The sequence below is a fragment of the Gossypium hirsutum genome, chromosome D02, assembly GCF_007990345.1.
Source record: "Gossypium hirsutum isolate 1008001.06 chromosome D02, Gossypium_hirsutum_v2.1, whole genome shotgun sequence".
NCBI lineage: Eukaryota > Viridiplantae > Streptophyta > Magnoliopsida > Malvales > Malvaceae > Gossypium > Gossypium hirsutum.
The window spans coordinates 64,674,313-64,702,092 of NC_053438.1; the positions used below are offsets into that span (position 1 = coordinate 64,674,313).

At 32.9% G+C, this 27,780-nt stretch overlaps 2 protein-coding genes across 10 annotated transcripts; both read right to left on the minus strand.

Moving 5' to 3' along the window:
- Positions 1–8,217: 8,217 nt before the first annotated feature.
- LOC107888804 (histone-lysine N-methyltransferase, H3 lysine-9 specific SUVH4) lies at positions 8,218–18,803 on the minus strand. 8 transcript variants are annotated; one of them, XM_041088998.1, is made up of 17 exons: positions 18,597–18,803; positions 17,156–18,299; positions 16,952–17,074; positions 16,490–16,564; positions 15,617–15,712; positions 15,189–15,243; positions 14,981–15,090; positions 13,927–14,103; positions 12,688–12,801; positions 11,937–12,038; positions 11,453–11,502; positions 11,251–11,336; positions 10,430–10,589; positions 10,114–10,219; positions 9,840–10,022; positions 9,205–9,447; positions 8,218–8,591 (listed from the first exon to the last, which is right to left on the minus strand). In XM_041088998.1, the coding sequence occupies exons 2-17, from the start codon at positions 18,269–18,271 to the stop codon at positions 8,478–8,480; spliced, it is 2,910 nt and encodes a 969-aa protein (XP_040944932.1). In that variant the 5' UTR covers positions 18,272–18,299; positions 18,597–18,803; the 3' UTR covers positions 8,218–8,477. The 8 variants fall into 8 exon arrangements, with proteins under 8 accessions (XP_040944932.1, XP_040944931.1, XP_016668525.1 ...); XM_041088999.1 differs by adding an exon at positions 8,830–8,893 and having other exon boundaries at positions 8,539–8,591; positions 16,952–18,299; positions 18,597–18,795; XM_041088997.1 differs by having other exon boundaries at positions 16,952–18,299.
- Positions 18,804–22,805: 4,002 nt separating this feature from the next.
- LOC107909513 (OVARIAN TUMOR DOMAIN-containing deubiquitinating enzyme 1) lies at positions 22,806–27,670 on the minus strand. Of its 2 annotated transcripts, none has more exons than XM_016837063.2 (10): positions 27,460–27,670; positions 26,501–26,739; positions 25,870–25,935; positions 25,669–25,752; positions 25,420–25,542; positions 24,459–24,511; positions 24,229–24,278; positions 24,051–24,151; positions 23,381–23,664; positions 22,806–23,062 (listed from the first exon to the last, which is right to left on the minus strand). In XM_016837063.2, the coding sequence occupies exons 2-9, from the start codon at positions 26,666–26,668 to the stop codon at positions 23,398–23,400; spliced, it is 912 nt and encodes a 303-aa protein (XP_016692552.2). In that variant the 5' UTR covers positions 26,669–26,739; positions 27,460–27,670; the 3' UTR covers positions 22,806–23,062; positions 23,381–23,397. The 2 variants fall into 2 exon arrangements, with proteins under 2 accessions (XP_016692552.2, XP_016692553.2); XM_016837064.2 differs by having other exon boundaries at positions 26,501–26,748; positions 27,460–27,624.
- Between the last annotated feature and the right edge of the window lie 110 nt (positions 27,671–27,780).

A 27,780-nucleotide genomic window follows, 5' to 3' on the forward strand; every position in this document is an offset into this window, starting at 1 on the left:
TGTTTCTAATAGGATTTCATTTAATTTTTGTTCTATCTCTTCTTCTAAATTTAAGTTATTGATTTTTCTTTTGATTTTACAATATTTTGATATATGTCCTGGTTTTCCACATCTATAACATTTTATTGTTTTGTCAATTTTGTTTTCTGTTTTTTGTTGTTTCTTCCCTTTTCTGTATTTTTTATATTTAGGTTTTTTATAATATTCTGAAATATTCTTTTTCCTATTTTTTGGCTTTTCAGGGCAACATGTTTTTGAAGAAGAAGGCTCATTCCTGATGTCAAATTGGTGGCAGAATGATCCTTATTCCTTTCTACATTGATATCTTTCTTTCTTGAGTTGTTTTTGTAATTTTAAATCTTGGCAAATTTTTAATCCTTCTTTTTGGGTGAAACTAATTAGTTCACCATATGTAAGCTTTTCATATGGAATAATACCTTTGTAATTTTCTCTTATTTGATTCCTAACTTTTTCTCCTAATAATGTGGGAAGTCCTACTAGAAATTTTTCTTTCCAAAATGGTTGCTGGTTATCAGATCTTTGCATGACTCTAGTCATAAAGACATCTTTATACCATTTAAAATCGGTTAATTTTTTACATTTTAAATTTGATAATAATTCTGAATTTTTATCTTTAAGATGAGAAGGATCTCCAATGAAGTGTTTAGAGATTGAGAAAATTAAAGTTGCTACTGCATCTTGGATTTCTCTTCGTTGTTCGTCTAAAATAATTCTATCTTGGTCATCTTTTTTTATTGCTTTTAAAATTTCTTCCTGTTGGGTTTTAGTCAGTGCATGATCCCACCATCCTTTTAATTGACCAGTAAATCCAGCAACTAAAAGATTAGCTATAGCATGGTCATTGATTAATCCATTTTGATTTTGGGTTTTATAAACATTTGAAACCATTGTCATTTGTTGTAATAAACTAAGAATATTATGTTCGGACATTCCATCTATATTCCATTCATAGATTGTATTAGCATTGTATTTATTTTGGAAAACAGGTTTTTCTTCTATGTTAAGATCAGGTGCAGTGATTTTTGGATAATATAATCTTTTTGGTTCTTTCCAAGCCATCTTGTTAATTTTTTGTTCATCTGACTGATCCGAGTCAGATTGGGAGGATTGGTGTAATGTATTTACTGAATATTGGGTTTGTATTGGGGTATCAGGGGCGATTAATTCAGACTTATGGTTTTCTAAAGCATTAAGTCTATTTTGGATTTCTGTTAGGAAATCATTTTGGGATTTTTGGAAAGCTTTTGGAATCTCATAAGGTGTGAATATTGGTTCTTTGGAACTTTTTTCGGTTATCTCTTTTACTGGTTCTCTCTTGATTGGTTGACTTTCTACCAAATTTTCAATATAATCTAATTGTTTTTCTATTGTATGAAGATTAATATTTGTATAATTGTTTTGTTCTACTATCATTTTGATATCTTTTGATGAGATTTGTTCTCCTGCATCAAGAGCTCTCATTCTTAAAGGGTTTACTTTTATTCCAGTATTCTTATGAAGATATTGAACCTCCATTAAAGGGGGATGTCGAGATTCAACTTCTCCTTTATTAGTTTGCCATCTAGTATTATGTCTTATTGTATTAACAGATCCTAAATAATATTCTTCAAACCATTCAAAGAATTTTATATGGACTTTATGAGTATTCATAAATCTATAATATTCTTGAAGAATATTTTCTTTTTTATCATTATAATTTTTAAAGTAATCTTCTCTTTTTTGCTTATTTTTGTTGGAATAGAAGTGCTTTCTACACCATTCTTTATTTATTTCAAACAATTTTCCTAAGACAAATATTTCTGAATTTTCTCTTTGTCTTGCATTATTAGTCATTGATGAATAAGTTGGTGACATGTTAGGTGAATTTTGGGGACTCTCTTCTTGTCTGGCATAGATAGGTTGAGCTATATTTGAGGAATTATCTATTCCTTGTAAATTGGTCCTAAATGTTGTTGGGATAGAAGAGACAGAGGCTCTGGCTGTCCTAAAATCTACTGTTTGTGTTTCTGGATTTGACTCTTCTTCTATATTTAACCTCCTAAAAGCTGTGCTGGTACTTTCTATTTCGAAGGAGTGTCTTGGAGGCATTCTTTGTGGCCTATTGAATTTTAATTCAACTGTGCCATCTTGGTGCTGCGAAATTTCACTTAATGAAGTGTTTCTTATGGGGGTTGGTGCCACAGGGTCTGTAGCACCTTCAAGTTTCCACTTATCAGGAAGGTTTATCTCATGCCATTGTATTGTTTTGGGGATTGTAGTATGAGATCTTGTGGTGTCTGTCTCTATTAAGAGGGTTTCTCCTTTTGGGCTTTGGAGTAAAGCCTTGGTATTAACTACAGAATACATGGCTTTGAAATGGAGTCTATAAACCAAAGTTAATACTTCTGTACCTGGAAGCATTTTGTAGTTATGGGTATGTATTTGAAGTGTTAAAGATTGTAAAATGTTTTTATCAGTCAAAGAAACCATAAAATCTGGATAACAATTAAAATGTATTGGGCCAGTACATAGGCTTGTTTCTTTAGTTCCTAATAATGAGTCATTAAACATGATGTGCCTTTGGTCTCTTAAGACTACTAATATTGAGGTATTTTTAGTGGCTTCAACACTAAGAAGTTTGACTCCGACCTGGACTAATCCAAAATGGATGTATTTGTATCTTTGTTCTTTGAGTTTATTAATGACGACTTTATCTAATAATTGGATTGTTTCATATTCTTTTGAATAGGTAAACTCCTTTCTTTTGTTTTTATAACATAACTGCAAAAAGCATTTAAATTTTTAAAAGTTATTTTTTTGTAAACTTGGTTTGTTGGAACTCTTGGAAGAGTCCAATTATCAAATCTTTGGGGAATATTTTCATAATGTTCTTCTTGTTCATTAACAGTATTGTTTGAGGTTTGGTCAGATTCTTGGGATTGATTAGAAACAAAGCTAGCAGAAGAATTGGTTCTTCTAAGGAAAGGAAACATTCTTTGTTTTCGTATTTCCTACAGGGGGTTCTACTATCTGAATCTCTGAATTAATTAAGTTGCCTACGGGGATACTTAGTCCTTGACACGCCTAACCCATGGCTAACTGGACACTGTAGATTTTAGGGCAACATGTTTTTGAAGAAGAAGGCTCATTCCTGATGTCAAATTGGTGGCAGAATGATCCTAATTCCTTTCTACATTAATATTTAAAAATATTTATGAAGTTAGTCGTGTAGTTAATTAGGTTTTGGTTAGGTGAATTTGCATGAATTAAGAGTAATTAGGTATAAGGACTAAATTGCATAAAGGGTGAAAGTTGAATTATAGATTAAAGAAAAAAATTAAAAGGACTAAAGAAGTAATTTTGCCATAGTTTACAAATGAGGCGACATAATAAGGGTGAAATTATTATAAAATTTTAAGTTAAAATATATATTATAATATGTTACTTAATATTTAAGTATATATATTATTATAATAATAAAACAAATAAATGAAAGAAAAAGAAAACCAAAATGAAACAAAAAGAAAAAGAAAGAAAAAAGAAGAAGAAAGAAAATGGAGAAAGGAGACGAAGGGCTTTAGGGTTTTAAAGTTTCCAAGTTTAATTGGTTAGTCAATTTTGTCACTTTTTCTTGTAATTTTTATGTTTTTGGAATCTCAGTGTTAAATACTACCTGACCCATGTCGAAATTTTAGAAATTATTGAGTTTTTAAGTATTGTCTATGTTGAATAATTTTAAAATTAGGGATTAAATTGATAGATTTTTAAGTTAGAAATGAAAAAGGATTGAATTGTAGAATAAATTGTAAATTTTGAGTAATAGGGACTAAATTATGAAAATTTAAAATTTAGGGATTTAAGTGAAAATAGTGAGTTAAATTTAGTTTAAAGTGGAAATTGAATGAAATATAGAATTAAATGTGAAGAAATAATGTTAGTCTTGATTTAGGGACTAAATTGAAAATTAGGAAAATATTGAGTAAAAATTGAAATATTCAATATGAAATTGAATTGTGTTGTATTGATGAATTTTAATTGTTTTAATTCTGTAGCTAACGTCGTACCAGAATCCTCGACTAAAAAGGGGAAAGATAAAGTCGACATCAAATAGCTCGAAATTTTTGTTTTGTATTTCTATAATCTGAAACTAGTTATTAATTGTTGTATTTCTGATTTAATGCATATGGTTAATGTTGGGGTGAGTATTTGGCACTTTGACATTGAATTGAATTAAAGTTGATTGAATGGATTGAATTGATATATATTATGAATGTATTGATTATTGAATTGAAATGAATATATATATGTGCAAATATGATAATTGAATTTTGGTTGTATTTGGAAAGTAAAATTAAACCCTATTAATTGTATCGGGCTAAGTCAGATATAGATGGCATACCATAGGATTGGATGAGTTCAAGGACTTCGAGTTGATGAGGCATTGGGTGCCAATTTACTTCAGTTTAACCGATGAGACACTGGGTGTTAATTTACTACGTCGAATTATCCGATGAGGCATTGGATGTCAAATTGGTGTGTTTGGTTGGATTCGTGTATCCGTTCGAGTCCGAGTCAAGTTAATAGAGGTAAATAAATAATAAAGTTCTATAATTGTTATTGAAATGGCAATGGTATGAGAAATGGAAGTGATATAGTGAATTGAAAATAAAATGTGAAATATGTTGTAAATACATGGAATATATGAGTTATATACTCATGAATTGAATATGGAATGGATAATGCTATTGTTGAATGAATGTGAATCTAATTGTGAAAAGCTATTTATATAGCAAGTATGAGAATTGGGATATTGTGAAACAAATGAATTATGATATGCTATCGTGTATGAATTCAAAGAGTTGGTATATGGTAGTTGTGATGATTTTTAAATATTAATATGTGTATATATTTTAATTATATATTTGTAATCTATTGTCTTTAAATATTCAGATTATAGAAATATCACTGAGTTTATACTCGGTGTACGGTTTTGTTTTCCATGCGCAGGTTAGGTACTAATCTTTTTTATCGCCGATTCAGCATCCAACAACGATCCCGATCTCAAATGTGGTGATATTTATTCTTTTGTGTCGGCATGTACCTAGGGTGTCTAAATAATATTTATTTTGTGGTTTGATTGTAAATGAGGTTATAAGTTTAATATTGGTTTAATATATACATATGAATATGTGTTTGTGCTTGAAGTTATATTATGACATGTTAAATTGATGATTAAGTGCTCATGAACTAGGCAAAATGAATTGAATTTGGTATGTTTATAAATTGAATTTGAATGATGCTTGATGATACAATTTGATGATATAATTGTGGTACCAATGAGGGTACATTAGTTAGGCACCTAGGATAACTGTTTTGACATGTTTTGGATGTGTTTGATCGTGTTTTGAATAGATTAAACGAGTGTTTTTTGAATTGTTTAATGCCCAAGCTTGTAGGGAATGGTAAACTTGTTGTTTAAGGTACATTTTGAGCCCACACGGCCAGACAAATAGGCGTGTGACTCGGCCGTGTGAGACACACGGCTAGCACACGGGCGTGCGCGGCCATTTCGAAAAGACATACGGTCTGGCACACAGGCGTGTGGCTTGGCCGTGTGACCCAAGTCAGAGAGTTACACGAGTATAGGCATGGGCTAGGACACGGTCGTGTGTCCCTATTTCGAATGTCCACACAGTGTAAGACGCGAGCGTGTCTCTTGGCTGTGTCTCTCAGCTTGGCCACATGGCCTTGTGAACCCTACAACTTTGAAATTTTTTAATATTTTTCGAAAAATTCTCTGAGTTTCTGAATTAGTATCGATTTGTTTCTAATGCGCATTTTGGGCCTCGAAGGCTCAAATAAGGGACAATATGTATGAAATTAATTGGTTTTGACTTGAATATTATATGATATGAAGTGTATGAAATTTATGTCTGCTTGATCGATAAGTTTCGGTAATACTCTGAAACCCTATTCTGGCGACGAACGTGGGTTAGAGGTGTTACACTATTACAGTATGGTAAAGGTATACGGCATAAGACCATGGATGAAATATGCCATGGCAATAAGGTATAAGGTAATCGGTGTAAGATTATAGATGAAAAATGATGTGGCAGCCATATATAATGAGTAAGACCATAGATAAACGACTCAATTGCATCAACTGATAGTATGCCAGGATGGCGGATAAGTAGAAGACAATTCGCAAAGTAAGTCTGCCGGGACAGTAAGCGCGGAACAGAGTAGTCTGCTGGGACAGTAAACACAAATTAGACAATCCGACGAGACAATAAACAAGGGTAAGTTTGTTGGGATAGTAAACATAGGGTAAGTCCGTTAGGATAAGGGAAATGGGATGAAAAGAACATAAGATCATATCTCGACTATGACAGCCAACAAAGTTCGTCGGGACATGGGTACCGATAGTCCGTAGGGACATTAAAGGTAAGGCATGTTACCAGTACGCCAAGTATGAGAACCCATGTAGGTGAAAAAAGAGTTAAAGGAAAGCGCAAGTAAGGTAAGTAGAACTTGAGGAATCTACCAAAAGTGATGAAAGTCAATAAGGCATAGGCAAAGACCTAACGAGAATTAAAGAAAGATAGAACAAGCGAGAGCTGACCTGTTCGTGGAAATGAAGAAAGGAAATATCCAAGGATTGCAAGTGAGAATCCAAAATGAAGAGCCGTCAAGTAGAGCTCAATAAAGTTGTACCCAAGAAGCAACTCTCGTGGAAGGGATAGGAGTCTCACTCCTGAGATAAGGATACTGTCTTAGACAGTATGTCTATTAAGACTATTCTTCATTGAGGAAAGTCTATTGCAAGTAAACCTCAAAATGATAGCTTCGAAGGGAGGAAATGAGCAGATGAGATGACAGGACCGAGTAGTCGTATGGGCAATAACTTGTTGGTTCAGTGAGATAGATCGACCTCCACGTACGAGACAGACGGGCTTCCAAGTAAAGGATGAAATGAAAATGTGTTTGCCATAGTAACGAGGCCTAATAAAGGTCAACAAGTCATTCAAGACTAAGGTTTGGATAGAAAGAGTCTGCCAATAACTGGTACGAACAAGTCCACCAAAGAAGGTATGTCCTAAGAATCCTTGGACGGATAATAAAAAAATATAAAAAAGGGGTTCATAAAGGGAAGTCAATGAATGACCAGGTCAAATAAAGGTCAACAGAAACCTTAAGAAAGAGGATGTGGAATGAATGTAGGATAAGTTCGCTGGTATGGCGAAGTACCGGGGATACGGTCAAGTGGTGAGTCCGACTAAACGAAGGACTCATAGTGACTTAGTAGCTCGATAGATTGGGTGGAGTTCGCCGCCCTAATAAAGAACATCCGCCTTGTCACATCCCAAATTTGATAGATCCGAGAATAAGGTGTATAGATGTGAAGGTTACCTGTTTTGGCGCACTAAAGTAGTTAGTTCGCCAATTTTCAGGCTTTTGGTGAACTGAAGATTGACGGAAAGTATCCGTTGTAGAAGTATCTCACAATTTATTATCGTAGTATTTTTCAATTGAAGAAAAAGTACGACAAGCGAATAGTATGTCCCAGAGTTTTAGTTGAGCATGATACTCCTACTAAGTATAGGTTAATATTGTAAAGGGCTAAAATGTCTTTAAAGCCACACCATATGCGAGTTACCACCATAGGTATAGTACGCCTAGCTTACTTGAAAGTTGTGCAAGATGAGTTTTATAACGTGATTGGTTGAGAGTCAATTGAATGGATTGACCGATCAAATAGCACCAACATCAAATTTTCTTTTATATTTTCTCTGATTTTTGTAAGACATTTAAGGAACAAATTGTTGATGTAAAAAATAATAGTTTCAGGACTACAAATTCGATGAGTGAATTCGTAAATATTATTTAATATTTATGAGTCAAATATAGATTATAATAAATTTTGATTTGATAAATTATGTTATTTGAATGAGTAATTAGGTTCAAAAAAATATAAACATGAGTGGGAGAAGAATCAAATCTAGGACTCAAGGACAAAACTACTAACAGTTAACCATCTAACTGAAGAAATTAATTATATTAAAAAAGTCAAAAATTGTAACTTAAATAAAAGCGCATCTAGCTAGACAAACTTTCCCTTAAAATCGTCCTATTTTCCTAAATAATTTTAAAATTGGCCCAGCCTATAGGCCTTATTTAGCCGATATAAATATATAAGATTTAAAAGAAAAAACAAGATTAAAGCATAAAATTATAATACATCGTTTCAAATCAGTCCAGGAGCAGAAACATGACAGTATTTCTTGTTTCATCTATACATATGCCCATCGATAATGGTGAGATTAAAAACTGTCCAACAAGTAAATCAACTTTCTTGAAAACCCCCATATTTTATATAAACATTAAATCAAATACACTTTTCTCCAGTACAAGAGAGAGAGGAGATAGGAATGGGCTTCCGCTTACCAGAATTCCAAAACTTTTAAGTTGCTTAAAACCTAATATAATCGCTTCCTACATTCAGATGTACCGCAGAAGCAAGGCAGCTGTTTTGTTTTGCCATCAGGACCAATAACGCTATCAATTGCATAATTGTAGTCGTATGTAAGTTCCTGTTTGTCACATAAACAGATTATTCTTCATCTTAAAATACAGTTGAAATTTGACAATTTTAAATATGTGTGTGCGTGTATATATTACTAAACAAGAAATTGAAGCTAGGGGCTCTTCAAATAATCTTCTTGAAACTATAAAGAAATTATAGTAATTAGTAGCACCATACTGGAGCTGAAGCGCATACTCAAAGCTGAACAAGAAATGACTACTAGTTTCTGAGGAAAATGTTATCACCTTGATTCTGATACCATTTGAAATATAGGGATCAATGAGTTGATGAATAACATGCGTTACTCAACTGCATCATACAGGCAAGCTGTGAATACACATGACAACATGTACATCCCCTTCATTTTGGTGTAGAAAGGGCAGGAAATTTAAGTATTTTGATTTTTCCTATCCCTACTCTTTTATTTGTTGTATTGCTCATTTATTTAGCTTTTGTAGTATATTGGTTATATTGCCCAACATCATTATTTGGGCTTTAATTCCACGATTAAGTATGGTTCTGAAAAATCCATATAAAACCATGAAATTTCAAATACAAAATGCACCATCTTTCAAAATAAATCTGAAAAATAAATAATAAGAAATATTATGGGGACTAACCTGCATTCGAGGAATATCATCTGCAGCAAAGAGGACTATACGGGCAAGTCTAACATCATGGTGAGAGCTTAGAATGCACTGAACAAAGAGGTTAGGATCACAACTGTGATTAATAAATCTGGCAACATTCCCAAAGGAGCTGGCATCTATGCAAAACTCAGGCTCAGGTTCACTTTCTAGAGTTCTCTCATCAACTTCATCCACAAGGTTTGACATAGGAAGAGATACATCACCTAGGCGTCTCTATCAGGAGAAATGCTTTAGAGAATATACAAAATTAATTCTATGCATGTAAAGTAAGGCAAACACATAAAGGAACAAAAAGCATGCAGTGAAAAGAACAAAAAACACAGCATGAAGGCCTAGTATGGATGGACTGCTTGGCATGTGAAGCTAACAAAAGTAGCATTTCAATAATTATAGTTTACAGTCCGTTGCATATATATAATACACAATAAGTTGAAAGACTATTAGCCTATTTTTGTTTCTATTATCAATTAGCATGCATACCTCAGCACATAAGCTATCAAATCATGATCATACTGCAAGTGTATGCTTTCTCATGTTATGCAATTATCAATGATCATGCATGTCAAGCTTTATGAAACTACTTGAGTTATTCTCTTGAACTGTACCTCTCTTCCTCCAATCCCTTTCATAGTGTGCCAGCAATCAATCTCAAATATGTAGTCATTTTCTGAAATATCTTCTAATTCATCATTCTTCCTTAGGATTCCAACATACTCGCAAACTGGAGCGCCAGAAGGAATAAAGTCCAAAGATCTAACTGCCCATCCTTTTTCTTTAGTGCGATAGACCTGTAAGGAATAAAAATGTTTACTCAATGTGTCAATGCAAGTATGCAACTGCATAACCAAATGCACTGCTTCGCAGTTATAGGTGTTCTACCTCAAGCTGGTATTTTAGTCCCTGCTGAGATGTACGGTTGACGCACTCAGGCCCACAGCCACAATTTGGACCACATTCAAATACAACATCTTTAGCTTCAAACAATCTGCAAATTATTAAATGGAGAGAATATGAACTAAGTAAAGACAGTACGGTCTTGAAGAATAACAAAAGATCAGCCCATTTCAAATGAGTTTTGATCTCGTGATCTTGTGGGAATTACCACAAGACCTTGACATGGTTTAGGGTTTTGTGGTCAGTTATTTTAACTCAGCAAAACCCTGAATTTTTCAAAGCCATATAATTCAAATCTCACCTGCCTCCATCACGAGAAACATATGGAAAGTCACCACCATTAAGTTGAGCACAAGAACATGACCTTGGATTTGTGCACTTTCCTCTACAATTGCACCCAGGAGCATCTGGTGGGATGCTCACATTTTTGGCAACTTTAATGGAATTGATATATTTAAAGCCTACAAAGAAAAACCATTACACAAAAAAAGAGTCTGAAAATATTACGAAGGAATAAGCAGACAAAGGAATGGAGACATCACATATGGGATATATTAAGGCATCAAATAAAATTTATAGAAGTAAAATCACTTCCTTTATACATGAGCATTCTTTGATATATATTGGTTGCACTTGCATAAACATTTGAGAAAAAAGGAAGACATGTATAGTTGAAATGTATAGAATAGCAGTATCGTTAAAATATCTTAAAACTAGTTAATGGATTTATAAGAATAATTCTTCAGAAATTCTTTTAATTTAAATGCATGAAATTTCAGTGGCCCTTTTAATCCTACCTAGAGAAATGAATAAAGCAAAACTAACAAGAAAGAAAAATACAATAACCTAAACAAAAATCAATTGTCTCTTATAGTTTTACCACATAAATTGATAATATAAAATGATTAATGTAATAGTCAATTTACGAGGATATCTGTGGATGGTTTTCTCTCAACAAATTTACTTCCAAGTTCTATGCATATATTATTAGCTTAGCCGACAATCCAGAGATAAACACAGCCTTTTAACCACATACAGGAAATAGTTTGCCAGCAAGCAAGGGCATCTAGCCCCATTAGCAAGCATATACCCAACCTTACTCAATATTTCAATTTAACTTGCCTGTTGGAGCCAAAGAAGGATTATAAAAATTAAAAACAGGGATGCATTTATCTTCTTGACCATTTGATAGGTCCTTGCACACAAGCCTTGGGAAAAAAGAAAACATGAAGTCAAATAGTGTGACTAAGGCACATAAAATTGTAGTGTTTGAATTTGACATCTCAGAAATCTATCTAGAAGCATATATATGTGGCATTCATACCCAGGCAATTCTTGTTGAACTCTAGAAACTTTTCCTCGTACAAAGTGAACCTAAAATAAGAAGTCAAACTAAAACTGAGAATAGTAATATAAGCAAGCTACAGCCTAGTGCAAAACCCATGTCAACGTTACATGCACAAAGCAAGCTTAGCCAAACATTGAAAGCCAAGACAGATGAAGCCTAGGAGATACTTCCAAGAAAATGCATGAAAAATATAAGCCACTTAATGACTTTTTAGCACAGTATGGGAAGCATTATTCCTCAACCACCAGTGGCTCAAGATATACCATTATAAAAGGCAAAAAGAGAAAATAAAGTGCAGGAAGTGTCTCATTAATAACTCAGGACGGAGTTTGTGTGTGTCTGTGTGTCTATGTGCACATATGTGCATGTGTGTTCCATATTCCTTGTGACCATAGATAAAATAGCCTGTATAAATCCAATGGACAGTGAGCTAAAAGAAAAAAATAAACAAATAAATTACCTGATTCTGGCTTGTCAAATTATCTTGTCCTCGTAGTCGTTTCAACCTGTACTTAAAAACTTTAAAGCCAGAAACACCTTTCTCATCCCAATAGCCAGTAACCTATTAAAAGGAAAAATACAAACTGAGCATAAGCAAATGATAATTAGTTCAATACTAAAGATAGAATATCTTGATATTAATTAATAATGTAAAAGAATGTATAAATAATGAACAAGAATTACTAGTTTGAATTGGTACTACTGCATACCATCCCAAGATTCATCCATTATATTCCCAGATTCTCAAATAATAAAACATCTATAATACTCCACAATAGTGTGTACTAGAACACACCAATCAAGAAATAGATAAACAGTGAGGGGAAAACAGAATGGTAAGAAGGCAGTCTCACTTCCAAATTATCATCCTAATTTGATAAAATATATATATTTCTGAGTGGGGCAAAACCATATATTTATTTTTTCTATTGCCACAATATGAGAAAAATGTAATTTTTGTTTGTAGATGATAAGTAATGCACTAACCTAAAAAATTGTTCTATTGTTTATAGGGGGTGAAAGAAGATAGGAGCAACTATTAGCATGCACAGAAAATTGTTGAAAACAGTGACGTTATCAAACAATGACACTTCATACAAGCAACAAAATACTCCCAAGTCTACACAAACACATCAAGTAAATTTTCAAATGCAGCACAAATTTAGTTTTAGAGATCAATTGTATTAAGAATTTTATTTCAAGACTTTAACCTTGTATAAGCCATCATATATGTATACTTTTTTGCTGTATACTTTTTTGCTGTAACTATCATCACATTTATGTCCACGAATAACTCTAACTGGCACAGACTGCTTCTTGTTGTTCTGCAAATAGATTACAAGAAAAATGAGTAAAGAAACAATTTAAATTGCAAGTTAAATCAAACATCATAACATGTAGATAACAAAAAACAAGGCAAAAAGTGCAGCTATATCAGTAAGCTGAGCTCAGAAAGCACTTTGGTTGACAAGAGAAGAAAAACACACATACATATAATGGTTAACTTTATTCTAATTGTGTAGCTTCATAAGAGGCTATCAATACTTGCTGAAAGCCTATTTCAGTTTAGATGGGTAAACATCAATAGGATGGTTTAGACCTTTTAATAATGGCTCAACTGGTGAATCATTTATTTTACAAGAGCAATATTCGATCAAATCTAAATCTATCCTAAGCTATTAAAACCACTTCAGAATCATTAGACATAGTTTTATACTTCTATTGTCATATTAAGAGATTTTATGGAAGTTAAAAATAAGGGATTTCTACTGGAAAAAAACCACCTATTTGATTTTTTTTTAACAGGCTGGAGATGACACTAACAAACTAAAAAGAATCACAACAGTCCAACACACAATTAGCCCTACCACCATAACCGTGTTCACAGCAAATGTCAGCTATATATTTTGAGAAATATAATTCAATTACATGATTTATTTATAATGCTTGCACCTAATGACCAGTTTATAAGTGAAAGAACAAATAGCTTTGATACTAAACATAAGGTAGCATACTATAACCTATCATGTCACTAAGGTATGGTTAAATTGCAATAAAAAGTTTAAAAGAATTCTCTAATCGCCAAAATCAGATGTTTCTAAAACTTTCACCTAAAAATAAAGTTTGGAATTTTTGTAAGTCAAGGTTCAAATAACAAGTGAGAGCATTGTTTTTCTTACCATATCTAAGCAAGTTTACATGTGGATATTGAGCAATACATGTCATCTCATAATTATTATGAAAGTAAACCCACTGATTAAAATAACTGCAAATAGTTTAAATTTTGATTAAAGATAAATTTGAAACTTGTAGCCATTACTAATTAATAGCTGAACAGCATTTCAAAAAAAACAAAGAAAACCCTGAACATTTATGTTATAGCAATTAAGCATGGAAAGAGTGCAAACACAATAGTGTAAATAAGGAAATAAAGAAAGCAAGTCACATACTTTAAGAGCCAAATTACCACAACGCATAACTTGATCGCTGAATTGCCGTTTTTTACCAGGTATATCCTTTTCACCTTCACCAGTATAAACAATTTCTTCCCTATTACCAAAATCATCTTCATATTGGCCAGACATCACAATTGCAGCAGCAAGAGGAAAGGTATAGCCATTGTACTCCTGAAATGCACCAAGAGATTACTAAAGCAAAGTAGGACTAGAGAAGCTTATAATTCAAATTATTTGCATAGGGAAATTATATAGGAACTTATAGGGGACTCTTGAATTAATCAGTCTTATATACAAAGGAAAATCTTCAAAATTAATTAACCAACTAATGTGGTTTAGGGAGAAAACAGCAGCAATACGATAAAACAAAGGCTGAAAATGAGTGAGATAGAATTTGGAATACTTGAAAAACATAGGGTTAGATGAACCTCTAGTTTTTAAGTCTATTCATTAAAAGAACAATGTGGCTGTGAATCTATTTTACAGTACTAAGGTTACAAGTAAAGCTTTAATCCTAGCCCTAAGTTAAAATTCTAAAGATAGCTTATAATTCTGGCCATCCATCCATATGTCTAATAATTAATAAACAAGAATGAAACAATAAAATAACAAAATAGTAATAGCTCTTTTGTCATCAACTCAAGCAGATGAAATTAAATCATACCTACTTAAGTCTTATAATCCTAACTTGAACAAATAAAGTAAAAAACAAAATGACAAATAGAGTAGAATGGTCATTACTCCTAGGCTGCACCATTACTAAGCATGTTCATGTGCAGTTATCTCTTGTTATGACAAAGAGTGCAGAATTCTGAACAAGTCAATCTAAGTTGAATACTAACATTGCTCTACCATGTGATAAAACACTTTTATGACAAATAGTTGATAAAATGTGATTTCTAGTTTATCAATAAGGTTAACAGTTTGCGTTGATAAAATTACCATTTCATGCCTGCTACTCTGCTGCTCCAATGGAAAATAAGAAAAGAAAAACATGGAATCCTTCTGATATTTGATGTAAGCACAAGCAGAAGGTACAATAACCTACCGATTTCACATAAGGTTTTCCAATGTAATCAATTCTCTTCAGTAAGAGTTTATGAAGTCCTACAGCAACCATTTCAGCTCGAGAATAAAAGCGATGCCCAACTTCAATACCTATAAAGAAGCGAAAGAAATTATTTTAAAACAACTCCATTCGGAACTAATTGATATTTCAATATAAATATATATTAGGGAGAACTAGATTCACCAACCAGGTAGATCACCAAAGTATCTCTCATGATACAGAACTTCATTTTTGTTCAACATCTGTCATGAATTTTAAAAAGATAAAATATGTCATACGGACTTCATCAAGCAAAATACAGATTATTTTACTGTTGATGTGGTAACAAATACACAGAAAAGACAACTTTATTCACATTTTAGTGGCGTGTGAATAATAAACAAACTTTACATATCAATCTAATTCGAGCACCAGTTCTCTACATATTGAATGTATTCACATCAATCCTTGCAGACTGATAGCAGGAACAAAATTACACTAAAGCAACAAAACCAGAAGAAACCCTAGAATGACAGCTGACTGTAGGCAGTGGGTTGAATATGAAAATCCAATTCAAAAGCTTCATACAGCATAAATATTGAAAGTACATGTGCAGAGCATTAACCATAAACTTGCCTCAGAAATCGCCTTCAGATCAGGGCGCTTAGTCACCCAGCCTTTGTGCTTAGATCGCTTAGCCTGCTTAACATGGCCTTCACATCCTTCTTCTTTCTGTAAATTTGCAGTATTAACAAAAATAATAAAGCATTTTCTTTTCATGTAAAATGAGACTGGAAGAGAAGAGAATATACCACTACTAGAATCAAGTTGATAATATAGAAAATGAAAAATAAAATAAAACTAGAATTAAACAAAAATCAGGATACAAATTGCCTCTAAACCATAGAGCAGTGCCTTTTTTATTGGAGTAACATCATTGTGGAATTTAATCAGCAAAAAGAAACAAACTGGGTAACTAGGAGGTAATGTACCCAGGTTTATTCAACCAGAGGATATTTAATGCCATATATCAAGACATAGACTGTCATAATTTAATATCTATTTTGCTTTGATGTCCAATAATGTTATATTGGACCAATTCCTATCGCTTATCACTAGTTTTTTCCTGAATTGCTTACTGAATTTCAGCTCATAAAGGTTCCAGGAGTCACTTTTAGCTTAGAAAATTTTAATTTGGTAAGTCATGACAAAGGTCCTTAACATAGAAGAATACAGCTTTAAAGAGTCTGTTTTTTCTTCCTTACCTAACTAACCTAATTAAAAGAATTGATGAATGCATCACTTCAATTTAGGATATATATTGAAGTCACTACCAAAAACAACTGCAATCAAAGCCACTTCATTTTTATATTTAATCAAAACATATCAAAGTGTCGCAGAAAAAAACTAGCTTAGTGCACAAGGAATTAACAAAAGATTTTAACATAAGCACTCCAAGAAATTTTAAAAAACATTAAATGCAATAAAATTTACAGTTTAGAAGCTTACATCCTTAATTTTACCATTCGCAATTTCATGATCACTAGCACTACCATTCACTCTATAGCATCTTGCGTCTTCTGCCTATGCACAGAAACATAGAAATAAGGTACCTTGTTATTAGTTCATACATAATACAAATATGAGAGCATAATTTGGGAACACAAACAGATCAAAGTTAAACCTTACTTGCATCCTATAACACAATATAAAAAGAATTCATAACAAAAAGTTTGTTCCAAGTTATCCAAAGTATTCTATAATCACATTTAATAAAATCTTCAACTTCTTTCTGTTTTCTCCTTTTGCAGAACACAACATTAAACAGAAATTGCAATAAGTACTGCATTTAGTTTTTAAAAAATCCATAAAACATTTTCTTTTTACATTTTCCCTTCAACAAAACATATATAAACATGCACCAATTCTTACTTCTATATAAAACCATTGCAGACAAAATAAACAATTCACCTTAGAGAAGTGGAGGAAATACTTATTGAACAGCCTGAGTTTATCTTTCACTGCCATAGTCGTACTTATTCCATGAATAGAGGTCAAATCATCACCATAGTTGCCCCCTTTTGAACCAGTTTCCTGTAAATCAGCAACATCTTTTTCACCATTTTCAACTGTAACATAACCATTAGATAAACACTCCAGCTTTGTATTACCAACTTTGTGTTTTTTGACCATGATCTCATCTTGAGAATCATTCAACGTTTTCCTCTTCTGGCTACTACCATAAAAGGGTCTCTTCTCCAAAGGAATACTTTGGAGTCTGGGGCTAACTCTAGTATTTGGTGTCTTTCTTGAATCGGGTACATTCTGTATCTTCTCAATGTTTGAGTTATCACCATTTGGTAGAGTTTGAAACCTTGGGCTAACTCTAGTATTTAACGTCTTTCTTGAGTCAGTTGGATCCCATGTCTTCTCAATGTTTGAGTTATCAACATTTGGTACATTTTGGAACCTTGGGCTAACTCTAGTATTAGATGTCTTTATTGAGAGAGTTGCATCCCTTAATTTCTCAGTGTTGGAGTTATCACCATTAGGTAGATTTTGGAACCTTGGGCTAACTCTAGTATTTGATGTCTTTCTTGGGTCGGTTGCACCCCATATCTTCTCAAATTTTGGTAGATTTTGGAACCTTGGGCTAACTCTAGTATTTGATGTCTTTGTTGAGGGAGTTGCATCCCTTTTCTTCTCATTGTTGGAGTTACCACCATTAGGTAGATTTTGAAACCTTGAACTAACTCTAGTATTTGATGTTGTTCTTGAGTCGGTTGCATCCCATATCTTCTCAATATTTGGTAGATTTTGGAACCTTGGGCTAGCTCTAGTATTTGATGTCTTTGTTGAGAGAGTTGCATCCCTTTTCTTCTCATTGTTGGAGTTACCACCATTAGGTAGATTTTGAAACCTTGGGCTAACTCTAGTATTTGATTTCTTTCTTGTGTCAGTTGCATCCCGCATCTTCACAAATTTTGGTAGATTTTGGAACCTCGGGCTAACTCTAGTATTTGATATCTTTGCCGAGTCAGTTTCATTCCGTATCTTCACAATATTTGAGTTAGGGCTAGCTCTAGTATTTGATTTCTTTCCTGAGTCAGTCGCATTCCTTATCTTCTCAATGTTTGAGTTCCCAACGTTTAGTAGATTTTGAAACCTTGGGCTACCTCTAGTATTTAATGTTTTTCTTGATTTAGTTGCATTCCATATCTTCTCAATGTTCGAGTTACCACAGTTTGGTAGATTTTGAAACCTTGGACTAACTCTTCGCTGTATTTCCATTTAAAAAATTGAAACCACGCTACAAGATCTGCATGCAGAGATTAGGAATATTAGAATGTCGGAGTAAGCGGAAATACAAAAGAAATTTTCTACTAAAAACATGTCTGCGGATCACACTAGCTCTCTAAATTTTCATAGAAAAAAAAAGAAAGGAGTGAATTAGCAGAATCGATTTCATGGTGCGTAGTAAATCTTTGAGAACACAAAGAACCAGCATTGTTTTATTAGACTCATTCTAGATGGAAAATTGATTTGCAAGTATAGAAAAAAAAAACAAAAGAAAAGAAGATCGAAGAAGGAGGGAAAAGAGAGTGGAGAAGCCTACCAGTGAAGGGAGAGCTGGAATGTTGGAGGAGACTGAACTGGAAAGTTGCCGTCTTTTAGAATCGAGTCTAGGGTTCGTAAAACTATTCTTCTTGACATGGATTTTCCGATTTAGAGATTGAGAGCAGCGGGAAAGCTGAGATTTTGACGGATTTGAATAAAAGTCTCAAAGCATGATTCTCACATTCTAGATTCTGCTCTCTCATTCAACTTTTTTGCCAATATCATATATATATATAAACATATTATAAAATACAAGTATATAATATTTTATTCTTTTTAATATATATAATATTCTAGTGAAAACTAGAAAAATAGGTTAAGTAATCTACATTTAAAATGTTAATAAAAATATTAATATTTAAAAAAAACACACACACACACACACATGCTTCAGAAAAAAAATCAAGTGTTATAATATCTCTTAACTTGTAAGTTTTTATTGTACCAAAAAAATTAATTTAAAAAAAACATAAATATTTCCAATTTAATTAGTAAAAAAAATATCATCATTCAGACTTTATTTATGATATAATTTTTTTATATTATTAAAATACTTTAATTATCATAATAATTAATATGTTTAATTATATTTATTTAATTAAAAACACATAAAATCATTCATGAAATATTGAGAAAAAAGAAGTCCAAAATTATATTACTCCAGAGTTTGTGCCACCCACTACCCACTAGGCATGTCGAGGGACCGTGGGTAAGCCCAAATCAAAGTCGAGTAGATTTTTAGGGATTGGACTTCAAAGTTTAGGATGGTAAGAAGAAAAAATATTTTAAAATTATTCGATTTAATATATAATATTATATATTTAATTTAATTTGATGTAGTTACATGTATAAAAATTTAATTTTAATCCAATTTTCACAATATAATAACATTGTCATTTATGTGACACTATTTTTCATCATGTTATGTGAAAATTGTTAATGCGACATTTTATTAAACTAAAACATAAATTAATAAATTTAAATTATTTTCATATAGATTAGAAAAATACATATCATTTCCAGTATACCAGTGGAAAGATAATTTAAATTTACGTAGAAATCATTTAAATTATTTCCAAAAAGAATAATTTAATTATGTGGAAATATTAAAATTTACTAATTTATTTTTTAGTTTAGTGAAATATCAATAAGTAATTTGAATTTTCACGACTTCAAGAAAAATAATGCTACTTAGATAACATTGTAAGTGTTACATGAAAATTGAATCAGAATTAAAGTTTTACATACAGAATTTGCACTAGACCAAAATTTTTGTTTGATATTGTACATTGAATCAAAATTTATATATACTTTTGAGATTTATCTCAACATAAAATAACTAAAATTTAAATTTAAAAATAAAACATATCACAATAATTTAAAACGAATCTAAACCCAAATTTCAAATAAAATAAACCTTGGATAAACTCAAATCGAACGAGATTCAAACCATTCTATTTATATCAAGCTACTGCCTTAGAGCCAATTTTCTTCTTTAGCAGACTAATATGGAACACTGGATGAATTTTGGCATCATTTGGGAGATCTAATTTGTAAGGTACAGCCTACAGGTCCAATTTTTTGAATGATAGTATAGGGTCCAAAGTATTTGAGATTCTTTCTTGAGCTATTAAAGTTTTCTTGTAAGGTTGAATCTTCAAAAAAAACCTCATCTCTAATTTGAAATTCTCTCTTAGACATGTTCCTATCTGCATAATACTTCATCCTTTGCAGCGTTTTCTAAAATTGCTCAAACAACATTTCGCCAAGTTGTTCTCTTTTTTCAAGCAGCTCTTCAACAATAACTACTCTAGCATTTATGCTTGCTTCCCATGCAAAATCATGGGGTTTATAACTGTAAGGTTGTCATACCTATGTTTGTACGGAAACTGCTATTATACCACCATTCAGCTAAAGGTAAGTATTTAACCCAATCCTTTGCTTTAAGGAAACACATACATATTCAATCTTTCAGTTTGTCCATCAGATTCGGGATGATAAGTAGTAGAAAGGTGCCAACTGGTGCCTAAAAGCTTCATTAGCTCTTACCATATCAAGCTGGCAAAACACATTATTCCTATCTCATATAATCACCTTTGGAGTACCATATAGCTTATAAACTTCTTTTAAGTAAGGTTTAGCTATATCAGCAGAGTATATGGATGTGACAAGGGTAAAAACTTAGCGTACTTGCTAAATTTGTTTATGATGACCATGATACAACCATACATTTGGGACTGTGGAAGGGATTCGATGAAATCCATGGTGATGACTTCCCAGCTTTGGTGAGGAATAAGAATTGGTTGCAATTTCTTAGGATAAGCTACATGTTCAAACTTATTTCTTTTGCAAGTGTCACATTGCTGAACAATTTATTGTACTTATTTCAGCATGTCAGCCAAAAGAAATAAAGTTTGAGCCTCTGATATGTTGCCTGGGACCCTGAATGGCCTCCCTATGGTGACTCATGTAGTGTCTGAATGAGTTGCTAGCTCAAGTCACCATTCTGCTCAATGTAGACTCTATTTTTGAATCCTAGTATCCCTTGTCCAAAAGTGAAGGAAGAATTATCAGTATCTACTGTCAGGGATGTAATTTACTCTGCAGCATATGCGTCCCCCTTGTAACTAACTTCCACTTCTTGAACCCACTTAGGAATCAGCATAGTAGTTGATAAGACTTGACAGGACCCCAGCTCTTCATGTTGTATAGACAAGGTATCTGCAGCAGCATTGGTCTTAACTCTTACCCTTATTCTTGGTGAATGTGACAAACAACTGAACGAGTAAATTTCCTAAAGCAAATTCGAAAGTTTTTGTAACTGGTAAACGGTTGACTGGAAGGCTCACCAATAGTGTTATACATCTTTTATTATTCTAGCACATTAGCGGCATGAGAGATGAAAAGTATAGGCCAATGCCTTCATCATTCAATTACTGCGAAAATAAATACCACCACAAAAGTCATCTTGTCAAATTGACTAACATGACAGGAACCAATTGCACATAAGTGAGAATGGATTCGACGGTATAGTGGATCTCTTTCCATATTTTTGTGGCAATAAGATTCATCCCTCATTGTTGCATACTGAGAGATGACCTTCTTGCAATCTCAATGAAGAGACAGCCATTATAATGTTTCTATTTAGAATATATAGTAAGGAATTTTTTTTATAAAAAATAAGTAAGATTGTATAAGGTTTAAAGTCATGGTCAAAGAGATCTTGATTTCTATGGGTGTCGAAAATAATTTAACTTTTTCGTTCTTTATTTTCAAATTTTGGTTCAGATTAGGTTCCATTATGGAAAACTTGAACAAATCTTGACATCCCCTTAGACCTCCATGTCTATAGGCATTAAGACTTGTTTAAGTTTTTCATAATTTTCTATAATAAAGAAGGAAAATTTAAGGTTAACAGTATATTAAGGTATTTAATTGGACCTCAGCACTCGTGGTGTTGAGGCTTCTTTAAATTTTAATAAACCAAAAATTTTACCTAAAATTATAGAATGAATATGGGCCTTTGATCGAGGTTTCTTGTAATATTTTATCCATTAATTTATTTATCAATTTCAATGACCTCAAAACTTTTTGACCTAAATTTAAAATGAATCTTTACTATTTTTAAATAGCAAGATTTCATCCATTAATCTACTCACCAACTTTAATGACTTGGCCTAAATTTAAAATGAATCTCGAGATTCATAAGTATTGAGATCTAATATAGAAGGGAATAAAAACATGGTAAAGAAATAACAAAAGAAAAACACCAATATTTTGATCAATAATAACATAAACCGTAATATCTAAAAAAAAAAACCTCTTCAAAATTCTCAAACCATAAATTTTCACTAGTTTTCAGATAACTTCTAAACCACTTATTCTTTATATAGCTTTTTACCAATAGAGCTTTTTACGATAGCAACATGAGACTAAAGTGAGCATAAGCACCTTGTTGTTTGGACAAAGGCGATAAGCACACTTTTACAGTGCGAAATCATGTTTTGAATGTATAAAAATTTTTAAACCCATAAAATTTGCATAATGTATATAAAATTACATTTTAAATAAAAAAACATTGTTCATTTGATATTTTTTAACATTCTAAAATTATTAAAATTAAGATGCTTTTTAAGATAATATTCATTTTAATAATTTAATGGGAACAGAATTAAAAGGTTAAAAAAAAAGAGTTCAAATTTAAGTATTTGCAGAATGAAAATTTTATATTTGGATGGATGCAATTTCACAGATTCTGGGTGAGGCCATTCTCAATAGGAAGACACAAAGTTCCAAGTCTTGAGGAAACCTTTTGTTCATACCACACAGTTAAGAAGCACATAAAGAGTTTAGAAGCATGAGTAACATCCGAATAACGAGCGTATGCGTTTGCATTACAGTCACACGTCAGCCTGCAAGGTAAATTTTCCCCCAAGGACCACTGATTAGGACATTGTCAACAACCTGCAAAACAAACGCACCAAACCTCTTTAGCCATAACAAACGAATGTTAGTAAAAGCTTTATGTCACATTGCAACAAAGATATTGTCAACATTTAGCAGCATCAATCTGCCATCGAGGGTGTTAAGTGTCTCCAAAAATAGTTTAAGGGCAGTGCCACGCACAACTATGTAAAATACTATGTTTTCGAGCCAACCAACCTTGTGGCTCAAAAGGTTTAGGGTTTTTGTTAGTAAACTTAGGTTCCTAGTGCTCCTAAACTTGGGAAGGTTCAGCAAAGCACTCTATTGATGATCTGAAAGATGTGAGGAACCACTTACCAGAAAATGCAAATGCATCACTTTGGATAGAGAATGTCATAGTGGCCTGGACGATATAGCAAGGTAATAAAAGGCTTGACAGGGACAGTGCTACCACCTTTAGCATTTGACTTATCGCCCGAAGTAGGAAGAAAATCATGATGGTTTACACTAACACCACCAATGTCACAAGAGCTCCGATCAAGGTACACAACACGAATTGGCACGCCCAGAGCGTCTGAAAGGGCAGTAATGTGCACATGATCACTCTCTTCACCCATTGGCTCTACGGATGACTTGCAAAACTACAAAACAGATTAAATGATGAGAGGGAAATTTAAGATCACCAACTTACCAGAATGCATTAGTATTAAATGTGATCATGCAAAGGAATTTTGGTATGATTGGAAGAAACAGTTGATGTAAACTGTTCAATATTATAAACATTATCACAATACACGACTTGGAGAACTGTCAAGAAGGCATAAGGAAACAGTTGCTGCATGCATTATGTTAGCATGAACCAGTAATCAAACATGGTTCAACCCTGAAAGAAAAAGAACAAAGATTGCATCTGTAAATAGCATGCTTATAAATAAAGTGCCATTCAAAACCCCATTTCTTTAATGATGCATGAAGGGATGTCATGTTCTTGTTAGCATACAAAAAAGTTTTATCATATTAAACAAACCTGTTCCACTGTTGCATTTGTTAATCCCAAAATAAAGGGTTCGAAAAACTCTGATCGCTTTCGTATTTCACCAGAGGTAACAAACCTGAAGAACATTACAACTAACCAACCAAACTTGTTATGAAATATACCAAGGAGAAAGACAGATCAATACCTCAAAATCTTATAACACACTCACCATAGTCGGAAATTGACTGATCTCGACTCCTTAGTATTAATTCATCCTGACTGAAAAATGGGGAAATCCTTGTTCAGAAGATCAGTCTAGTTTAATTACCAATAGATGTAGGCAACTAAATTCAAGCTACACGGCTATCAGTCGGTCATGGTTATCAGTACATGTGGTATGAAAAGAGAAAGCAACTTAAACAAGGAAAATATCAAGGCAAAGTAAAAATATGTACACACCTTATGGAATCTTCATTTCCTTGAAGAACGCATTCCAGCTGCTCAAGGAATAACTGAAAATTTTTTTCACATGGAAGCACATATACAAAATATTGGTATTACAGATGAGAAAACATAAGCAAGGTGCTTAAAAACAACTCATGAAATAGAAAGAAAACTTTGCACCCAAAAGCAACACAGGAAAACTAACTCTTCAAGTGCAGGAGAAAATAAGCTGCAACCTAGAAATTAAAATATTATAGCTTCCATACTCTCTAGAAGACATTAAACCTAGAGTTAAATTAAACAAGATAAATACTAAGGGCTTCTGTCCTGAAGAAAGTATGAAAATGCATGAGCAAGCAGCAATAAAACATCTAATAAGAAATTGTAAAATAACCTTGATATGCGTTGAGTTAATAATTCATTTTTGGAATGGTAAAGTAGGCCCCTATGTTTGAAAATAGTAAAAGGGATTGAAATACCATGATGGCTAAATAGTTCCTGATTTACCCTGTCCCAAACATTTTTTTAAGCCAGAAGCAAGACAATTAGGTGGAATGAACCAGTGCTACTGCAACCCAACATGCATATAATAGGAACTGGGATTCCCACTGCATAAGAGTAACATCTGACAAATCTGTCAGAACTGGATTTTACAAGGAGTGCCTTGAAGAACTTATAGTTCCCTTTTTTACCCATACCCACCACTTTCAAGAGGAGGCTTCTTGGGGAGGGGGGGGATGTAATAATAACAAATCTGGAAGGTGTAGAATTACAACTTGATGGTAATAGTGGTTTTCCAGAAATCCTTGCATGATAAGGTATTTAAAGATGTCTACTTCAAGCATACACCTCAACATTTGTTATAATGAGGCAAAATGAAAAAAACCAAGACATCTAATTGCCAAATACATAAGAAATGGAATAAAATAACCCATCAGCTAAGAAAGAAAAAAGTTAGAAAGATATAATAGGTTACCGAAAAAAAGTCCTCAAATGTAAAATCTGTGTGGCCTAAGCTCTGAAGTGTCTTTCTACATTCTTCAACATTGCCTTTGATACGATCAACCTCAGCACGGTCTTGAGATTCCAAAATATGTTCCTATTCCATATTCAAAATTTTATAACTTACCACTCCTAGAGAAAATGTCGTTCCTCCAACAAGAAGCTTGGAGATCAATTAGAAGAATATAAATAAAAGGCATTCATAAAAGGTACTATGACATACAAGGTATGAAAACATAAAACTCCGGAAAAAGCAGTTTCCATCTCCTCGCGTTCTTCTAATGGCTGCATATTGCTGATCAAGCACCTGCATTAAGGATAACCACCAACGCCTCTTGTTTAGAAAAGTAACTAAATAAGCAAACAATTGTGGCACCAGGCAGTAAAAAGAACAAATGGACAGACAGCCATGAAAGCAAGAAACCTTTATTTTTTCTAGCAATATAGGACTTCCTGATTCATATTCAGCTGCCAACATAGAGAGTGGTTCCTGCAGTTCCATATAACAAAATTTCTCAATCCCACATGTGATCAGTATAGCAAAAATAATGAAAACTGTCCTTGCATCGTAATGTTCATGAAAAGCCAAAATATGAAGCAAGCGACAAAATAGCCCAGTTGATTTTCGAATATCAAATGAACAACAGTACGATACCAAGACTTGCATACTAGTTATTTAAGCTTTACAAAAATGGTGATGCAAGTGATCCACATAAAAAAATGACTCAACATGAACATACATAGAAATTACCATCCATTCTTCATTGGCATTGGATAATTGGTGTTTGATAAGGAAACAACACTGAAGGAATTGCCTTGGAACAAAGTGACAGCATAAAGCAAGTAGGATGCAAGAACAGTCAAATTGCAACACAAAAGATACTACCTATATGAACTGATAAATTCAAGAACAGAAAAATAGACAGACTGCTTTTTATATAATGCAGAGCAGCAAATTGAATATTAAAAAAGAAAAAAAAAAGACCCAAAATATAATCCAAATGCAATTATGCAACCATGTTAAGTAATCTTGAAGAGTCATGTGTTTTTCTCACCTTGTCACCAACAAATGGAATTTTCTTGGCCTCCTCAGCATGAATGGCAGATTGTTGCTGCATGATATCATCATCTGCGAAATTTGCCCAGTCATCAACTTCAGAAATGGGAATGGATACAGCAGATTCCTTTTCCCTATCAGCTACCGCTCCATCCTGATTTTGCATCTTTCCTTCACACAAATTCAAGTACTTGCAGATTTTTCAATAACCTATGCCTCGTGGCGTGAATTTTCTATCTGCAATTCCTCAGAAAAATATGAAAAATATGCTTCAGAAAAGAAGAAAATTCCCAACCACACAAAGGGTTAATAGCCTCCAATTAAAGAAAACTTCACTGCATTAAAGTAATAATCACCTTCATATTTTATTATGCATTTCATCAAAATAGAAGATCCCAGGCCCCATGCATACCATTTGCCAGGGTTGCCAAAACAAACTAAAAATAAGTTAATATTACGATTTTATGATTCTACAAAGCAGCAATGGAGCCTGAAATCTCCGTATAAATTCGTTTCATGTTCTTGTCTATAGTTATAGAGAAGTACAAAGCGTGTTTGTAGAGTGCAGAAATTCCACCACCACTGTAAATTATAAGCAGTCCGGAATTTATAACTAGTAATCATTAAACCTAGAAACGGAAAATGGAAAATGTTGCGGCAATCAATCATGCAATTTAGACCTCCAAGCATGATGAATCAAAATTCTTTAAATTACCGTGAAATTTTACAGAAACCATATCAGCTAACATTAGGTAGCGTGATTCTTATATTTCACTTTCCAGACCCATTAAAATGTTCTCTCGAAATACTCATTAACCAACAAGATTTTGCTAAACAAAATCAATAAGAACCAATATTCGTTAAAAAAAATCATAACGAAAAGGAACCCTTTCATTCTTCAGACAAAAAGAATGACAAGAAGAAGTGTGGGATCAGTGTAAAGAAAGCTGAGCTTACCAGAAATTGAAGATATAGGATTTGATTTCTCTTGGCAAATTCTCAGATCGAAAGCAAAGTGTTTTACAAGGGAATTTTCCCCTTCCTGGTGGCGAGTGGCGACTACCTTGATTTTATTTTTTTAATTATTTACTTAGAATATATTGTTTCTTTAAACAATAAAGAAAGATAAGGGTGACTGTTTCCGTAACAGTAAGTAAACAACACGCTTACTAGCTAGTTACTGGCTTCAGTTTTGATTTTCTGGTCTTCTACTTTCTTTGGGCTTTGGCCTTTGGGCTGTTCTAAAAATGAATTAGCTTGATTTTATATTTCACACTT